Genomic DNA, 8298 nt, shown 5'->3' on the forward strand with positions numbered 1-8298 from the left:
CAGCCAAATTGCCATTTAACACAAAAACGCAACATGGATGACCATTTTAATAAAGTTTGCACAATTAAGTATTAATCGGCAATATTATGGGTGTTTAACATAAAAAACCAAAAATTGTTTATGAATGGATATGTAATATATTGGATTATGGTGTTAAAACCTTTTTTTACATTATTCAACCTTATTCTTTTCTTTTTCGCTAAATCAATAGAAAAGTATGTCTAAATAGCAAATTTTTTTCGAAAAAAGTAGGTGGTGCGTCACTCACAAATGGTGTATATATAACACTTTCAACAGAATTTGGGACTTTGCACATTAAATCTCGGCGTTGGCAGTTTTTCCTTAAAAAAAAAATACATTATAAAAATGGATCAAGTTTTTCATTTTCAAAAAATAGGAGAGGAACAAACAATAAATCCGATAAATTTAGAAGATTTTTATACTAACGTTATAGAACCTCCCATAAGATTACCCCAAATTGATGTTGATAATTTAAACACTATAAATTTAGATAACTTGAGTCTTGTTATAAAACAGTTAGCAGATTTAATTAAAAGTTTGCCGCGATTTCCTTTACGTCCAACTATGGATTTAACTGAGGATATAAAAGATACCCAAATTAAAAAAAATTATACAAGACTATATTAAAAATTATAATGACGAGTCAGACGAAAAAAAAGTGTCAGGAAAGTACTGATAAAAATAATAAACTCCAAGATACTCTTGATGATGGATTTCGTAATTTATTCAATATACAAAGAAAAACACTAGATGAAAATAATAACTATTTGTCATATTATCGCTGGTACACTTTACAAAATAACAATCAACCTCAACCACCATTACAAACTTCGCAACCACAACCATTTATGACTACAGCCCAATCATTGTATCAGTATCCTCCTCCCCCCCCACCACCACCACCACCACCTTTCCTTCCTCCTATACCTTATCCTCATAGTTCATCATCTTCATCTAATTTTCAATGTCATCCCTATCTGTATTATAATGATATGATGTATCCACAACCACCACCACACCAACAACCGCAACCGCAACACAACAACAACCACAACAACAACCACAACAACAACAACAACCACAACAACAACAACAACAACCGCCACCAACAACACAAGATCATTTATAGGTTAAGTTTTAATTCTTTTAAGAAAAGAATCCTAAAATTTATAAATAATAACTATTTAAAAAACACATTTTAGTAACTTCCTTCAGTAGCTGATAGATACAGGATATGACTCATCACTTTAGAGCGTATATATTAGGAGTGGTTTAACAAATAAGCCTGAGTGCAACACCCTCAGCTAATGCTCTCTCTCTCAACAATAACAATGCAGAATGCCGAGAAAGCTATTATTGAGAAATCTAAACAGAAAACTAATAGGAGGAGTGTTTGTAGTAGTGTTTTTCCTGCTACTAAACTAAATTTCTCATCTGCTTCTGCTTCGGCTTCGAGAGAAAAATAGAAATTGAAGAAGACAACAACGAAGAGATGAAAATAGAAGATAATTATGAAGGGAAGGAGAATAATGAAGAAGGGAAGGAGATAGATGCAGAGATGAAAATAGTAAGATAATTATGAAGAGGAGGAGAAGGAGGAAGAAGATACTTATAAAGAGGGGGAGAAGGAGAATTATTATTGAAGAAGTAAAGAAAAAAAAAAAGTTATATTGGACCGGCATATTCCTCCATTCTACTATAGAGGCGGTATAACATAACTATTAACAAGGAGGGAGAAGATAAGACTGTATATTAAAATTAAAACACTTCCTTAAAATAAGAAATAGACTATTCTTTATCCTTGGTAAGTTAAGCGTGGCAACGTCCACTACAATGTTACTGCTACCCTATGAAAGAGCTACACAACAAAGAAAAGAAAAAAAAAAAAGAAAAAAAAAGCCAGTTCGAGTATTTGTGTTTCTTTGGCGGACTAGCCTGACTCGTGATTTTTTTTTTTTTTTTTTTTTATTACTACCCTAATATTTTTCTAGCCCGCCCAATAATATAGAAATATTACATTGGTAAAAGATTTCTTTTGAGCTATGATGCAACTGATGATAGCGAAGGCTGCTTTGTACTACTTAAAGATCCTTTCTCTACAGCCAGTAGCAGTCAGCTCCTTGTGTCCTCTGGTAACAGTTGTAACGTATGTGGCGGCGAAGATTTTAAGTAATACAAGCAACCTTCATCACTAGTTGCGTCACAATGGGTTATTTAGATGTAAACGCTAATTTTTATTGGCAGAATAACCTGGATCGACACAGCCTGGGTTGCACTAGAACATACATATCCCAACCACCATTACCAGAGGACGAGGACGCAAGGAGAATGCCAACGAGGAGTGAGGGTAAACCACAACAGGAAGAGGAGAAGGAGGAAGATGAAATTAAACTACAACATAAACTTAAGGAGAAATAGATAATCTTGATGTGGAGGAGGAATACGAGTTCGATGATGTACCCCTGTCTGAATTAAATCTGCTACAACTCAACTCAAAGAGGAAGAGGAAGTACAAGACACCCACCATATTTGGCAGCAGTCATTTATTCTGAACTTCTCCTCCACACAACCCCAACAACGTGTTTTTAAAAATTTGAGTATGAAAACGCGAGTTATAATGTAAATCGCCTAAAATCGAGGGTTTCCTGATGAAAGGAGGAATGGAATCTATACTATATTTTTTATTTACTATTTAATCACTAACAGAAATGTATAAAAGTACTGGTAACAGTATAAACTATGAAAAAACAATAAAAATGTACCCATAAAAATGTACCCATATACTAACTTTTAATAACAAAATACAACTATTATTTTGTGGCTGGCTTGTCGCATTGCACTGGGTAAGGAAGGGAGGAGGGATAATAATAAGCTGCCTTTGTAAAATGTAAAAAAAATACTTTTTTTATTGCATCTTCGACAGCAGTCGTTAATTTCCCCTAGCCAAGAAGGTCTTATTAAGAACGAGGTGCTGATGGTTTGGATCAAACTATCCCCCAATAATTTTAAAAAAAAATTTTTGTTGTGTGGTGGTGCTGATGCTTTCCGTCCTCCTATTTTGTTTTGGTAGAGCCAATTTTCAGAACTGAATAGTGTTTGTGGTGGTTTTTTCCGTGAAGAAATAGAAATTGAAGACGACAACAACGAAGATGGAGATAGATGAGAGGAAGGAGAATAATGAAGGGAAGGAGATAGATGCTGCAGAGAAGAAAATAGAAGATAATTACGAAGAGGAAGAAGAGGAGGAGGAAGAAGAGGAGGAGGAAGAAGATAATTATGAAGAGGAGGAGAAGGAGAATCAAAAGAAGAAATAGAAAATATAAAAAATGAAAAAAATAGAAGTTATGATTTGGTTGGCAAAGAATGGTTTTAATGGCTTTGGAGTCTGAAGTTAGGCTGCTGACTGTATATTGTCGTCCGTCAAATATTAAAATTAAAATTAAAATACTTTTAAAATAAGAAATAGACTATTCTTTATCCTTGGTAAGTTAAGCGTGGTAATTGGAATGCTCAAGTTGCTCAAGTTGCCAGTTAATTTCCCTCGTATGCAGTGTGTATATAATAATTTTAACAGATGCTGCCTGAGGACCGTCTGTTAACTCTTGTACTGTACTGCTATATTGGAATTAATATCCAGTTTTCGTTATGAGAGCTATCTGAGGGGCTGTCTATCACCTTCTATGCGTCTACTACAATGTTACTGCTACCTACAACGTTGCGCCATAGTGAATTTATACTCCGTCCGTCTTTAAAAAAGGTCTAGGCAGAATCTACTTAGTCTGTGCCTGTACTTCGCCTCGAGGGTATCGGTAACCTGGGCAAATACCCACTGGCTAGTTTGACGAGATCGACGAGATTGACGAGGTTACTGCAGAAGATTAACGACAAAAAAGACTCAACATGTCCAGTTCCAGCCCTGAATCACAACCAAAGAAAAAAACACACAAACAGGAGGTGGCAAAATTTCGTTGTTACATATGTGGCAGGATTTTATGTAATGAAACCAGCCTTCGCGCACATCGGTTGACCCACAACGTAGAGAAAACTTTTAAATGTAAGTTTTGTGAGAAGAGATACTATGGACCGTCTGCCCTGAAAAACCATAGAAAAACACACACACAGGAAGCAAAGTTTTGCTGTAACGTATGTGGTAAGATTTTAGGTAGTACGGGAAGTCTTCGCTATCACCAGTTGAGTTATCACCACCAGTACAGCGGCTCAAAGAAAACTTTTGAATGTGAGTTCTGCGACAAGAAATTTTATTGGCAGAATGGCTTGGTTCGCCACAAAAGAGAACACATTATATCCACACGCAAGTTTCGCTGTAACGTATGTGGCAAGATTTTAAGTAGTACAAGAAGCCTTCGCTATCACCATTTGCGTCATAGCGGAGAAAAAACTTTTAAATGTGAGCTATGTAACGAGAAATATTATTGGCTAAGTAGCCTGGTTCGGCATAAAAAAACACACATTTCACCACCACCACCACCAGAGAAGAAGAGTATTGCCAACGAGGAGGAGGATAACAACGACGACAATTGTAAGCTACCTGATGATAGAGTAGACTTGCCTGAGAGTAAACCACAACCAATGAAGAAGGAGAAGGAGGAGGATAAATTAGTTTTCGATGATGTACAACCTAAAGAGATTAAATTACAACCGAAAAAGGAGGAGGAAGAGGTATATTTTCCTGATGTAGTGGAAGAGGAGAAGGAATGGGACGAATACGAGTTCGATGTTCCCCTGTCCGAAGAAAATCGCCTCGAACCCAAGGAGAAGAAAAGGGGTACATTCATTATTCATATGAATAAAAGTCTTCACACACACACACACATTTTTTAATAGACTAGTCTTTATCCTTGGTAAGTTAAGTGAGGCAACTAGAATGCCCAAATTGCCAGTTAACCTCCCTCGTATGCAGTGTGTTGGTGTTGGTGTTTCCGTCCTCTACTTAGTCTGTACTTCGCTCTCGAGGGTATCGGTCGGTAGCCTGGGCCCGGCTTCTGTGTTGATGGTTGTTAACAAAAACAAACACAAATATAAACTACCACGGTACCTTCTGGCTGGTAAAAAAAAGTCTACCTGCCTTTGCCTTCTTTCTCTTCCCGCCGCCGCTGCTGCTGTTATCAATTTGCTAATATTATGGACGAATTGACGAGATCGAGGTTACTGCAGAAGATTTATCTCGACAACGACAAGAAAAGCAAGTTTCTCGAACAAGCCCTGAATCGCAACCATTACGAGCGGACTACCCTCAATAAACACAGAAAAACACACACACAAGAAAAAGAAGCAAAGTTTCGCTGTAACGTATGTGGCAAGATTTTAAGTAATACAAGCAACCTTCGCTATCACCAGTTGCGTCACAGCAGCTCAAAGAAAATTTTTAAATGTGAGTTGTGTCCCAAGAAATTTTATTGGCGGAATGGCTTGATTCGCCATAAAAAAGAACACATTATATCCACACGCAAGTTTCGCTGTAACGTATGTGGCAAGATTTTAAGTAGTACAAGAAGCCTTCGCTATCACCAGTTGCGTCACAGCTCAAATAAATCTTTTGAATGTGAATTCTGTACTAAAAAATATTATTGGCCGAATAGCCTGGTTAAACACAGAAAAAAACACATATCCCCACCACCACCACCACCACCACCACCAGAGGATGAGGACGACGAGAAGAAGAATACCAACAAGGAGGAGGATTACAACGACGAAGACGATAATTGTAAGCTACCTGATGATGGAGTATTGGAGGAGGATAAATTAGTTTTCGATGTAGATTTTCCTGATGTAGTGAAAGAAGAGGAGGAATGGGACAAATGCGAGTTCGATGATCTATCTCTGTTCTAAGTAAATAGGCTACAACCTAAAGAGATTAAATTAGAACTTAAAGAGGAAGAGGAGGAGAAGGATGATGTAGATTTTCCTGATGTAGTGAAAGAAGAAGAGGAGGAAGGGGAGTAGTGTGAGAAGAGGAGGAACCGTCCGAAGTATATCTATCGCCTAGAACCCAAGGAGGAAGAAAAAGATGGATTACATGTACTCTTTCGGCAGACTGTAATGTGGATTTTATTTTGTAAAAATAAAAAAAATAAAAATAAAAAATTATTTGTACAATTGGGTTACACTACTCCCTCCCCATCATTTCTGAGCATCCGACAAAAAAGTAATAATATTTAGCTCTGTTTGATCAACTCAACAAAATTAAACAATGGTACCATTGACTCTTATTTTTTTTTTTTTTTGGTAAGAAGCTTGTACCATTGGGTTTGTTTACACATACTCATCCTGGCCGGTTAGGCAGCCTGGGTCAGCTCTTTATTCAGCAAAATGCAAAATTAAACAATGGTACCATTGATCCATAAGTGATCCATAAGGATACTTTCAAATTTCATGTTAGGTAAGTTAAAAAGATAGGAAGCAAGCTTTTTTATTTTAAATGGATTAAATGTGGAGACAATGTCAGTCTTGAAGGAAGGTTTCTTGATTGGGGATGTCGAAGGGAGTCAAATTAAGACTGCTCTAGCATTAGACCGACCCTCGGGGAGTGATGTACAGTTCATCCACTCATTATTCTTAGGGTCGAAATACTCCACATTAGCGACAGATACCTAAAAAAAAACAAAAAAAAGTTAGAGGTTAAAACTTTGGATTGTAATATAATTCATTCATTTCATTCTTCCATTTCCATTCTTCCTTTCTTACCAGTTCAAGGAGTTAATTTTTACGGTTACCGCCTATGACATATAACAGAGAATTTGTGGCAACAACTGCTGGGATACTTCGACCAAAATTCATTGATGAACACTTAAACATTTGTTCTGTGGAAAGGAAAAGAAGGGAGGTTATACAATATTTACTCCCTTTTTTCACTACAGTACAAAAATTCTTCCATATTTGTAATTCAAATTGTATTGTATGGAGAAAAGAAGGGAGTTATACAATTTTTACTCCCTTTTCACTACTGTAATTCAAATTGTATTGTATTATAATAATAAGCATGCACTGGTAAATAATATTACCTGTTCAAAAGAATATCTTTCCATTGATTTTTCCCCTTCAGTAAGAATACCACCCACTAAATACAAAAAGTTATTCAAAACTGCAACACCCATCGTGTAGTGGTGGCGAGATAGACCACGCAGTGCTGCTAGCTCTCTCCACTACCCAGTTACAGGATTGTATGAGAGAAGATCATGAAAGGGGTTGTAAGAGTCCATATATCCACTAACAATGTAAATAAGACCTTGATATTCTACTATACCCATTCTGTAAAAATAAAAAAAAAATAAAAAAATAAAAAAAAAAGGTACAGGCCACTGCTACATTTTCTCTCATTACAGTAGTTCACACTATCAGTCAGTAAATCCAATTTGAAAATTGTTATTGTACTTACTTGGATCTAGCTTCTGGCATATTTGACTCTAATAATCTCCACTCATCTGCAATAGGGTCATATCTTTCAATACTTTTTTCGATGACCGATCCCGTCCAACCACCGAAGGCATAGAGGTAACCTCCATGAGCGCATAATCCAAAATCATACCGTGGAATCACCATAGAAGATATTCCAGTCCAATCATCTTCCTGTGGATCATAAACTTCGCCATCTGCGTAAAATCTGACTCTCCCCTCCAACCCCTCCAACTGAATCGGCTGCTTGTCCAATTAACCAGTCCGTTCACACATATTTATATTTGGGTTTTAAGTAACGAAACCCAAACGGTAGTTCCTTTGTTTTATTATAAAAGGTTGTATATATAATTCCCGAGTGTATATCAACCGTAAGTCTCACTGTCTAGGAGTGAATGAGAAAGGGACGGCGTTTATGTATGATAAACGTTTGGTCACGTCCTTTCGATATGAGTTGACGTGAGCTACTGAAGCTTAGGGGCATCACAGTGCATGCTTACAGATATGCTGAGCTATGGGTCTCGCCCTCTTGGGTAAGTTGCCCGCTCACGTGTCAATCTCATGTCTTACTCATAGACAGTGGAAAGTTACAGGGTGGTGAATCTGAATATAATATCAGATGTATTGACCCATTTATATAATACGTTCTGTTGATGAGACAGGGGCCTATGACATCGCTCGGTCACCTACCAGCCGAGCTCCGTGAGGCCTAAATATCTCACAGAGTACAGTACATCCTAGACAACCCTAACCATGTTATAAACAGATATGTAGACACTAAGCTGGGGATATTACTGTAGGGGTATTCTCTACTACAGGGGACCTAGACGAAAGAATTTTGTTGACAGGATGTTGATTGATGAG

General features: G+C 37.1%; 1 protein-coding gene across 1 annotated transcript in view; it reads right to left on the reverse strand.

The window, feature by feature from the left end:
- Nucleotides 1-583: 583 nt before the first annotated feature.
- The window catches only part of LOC121876186 (extensin-like), a gene marked incomplete at its 5' end in the record, with an annotated part of 11638 nt that continues 3923 nt past the window's right edge, over nucleotides 584-8298 (reverse strand). Inside the window, one exon of the mRNA XM_042381152.1 lies at nucleotides 584-595. Within this exon, the coding sequence (XP_042237086.1) occupies nucleotides 584-595 (12 nt within the window). The remainder of the gene's footprint in view (nucleotides 596-8298) is intronic.

This window comes from Homarus americanus, unplaced genomic scaffold (genome assembly GCF_018991925.1).
Source record: "Homarus americanus isolate GMGI-L3 unplaced genomic scaffold, GMGI_Hamer_2.0 scaffold33468, whole genome shotgun sequence".
NCBI classification, from domain to species: Eukaryota; Metazoa; Arthropoda; class Malacostraca; order Decapoda; family Nephropidae; genus Homarus; species Homarus americanus.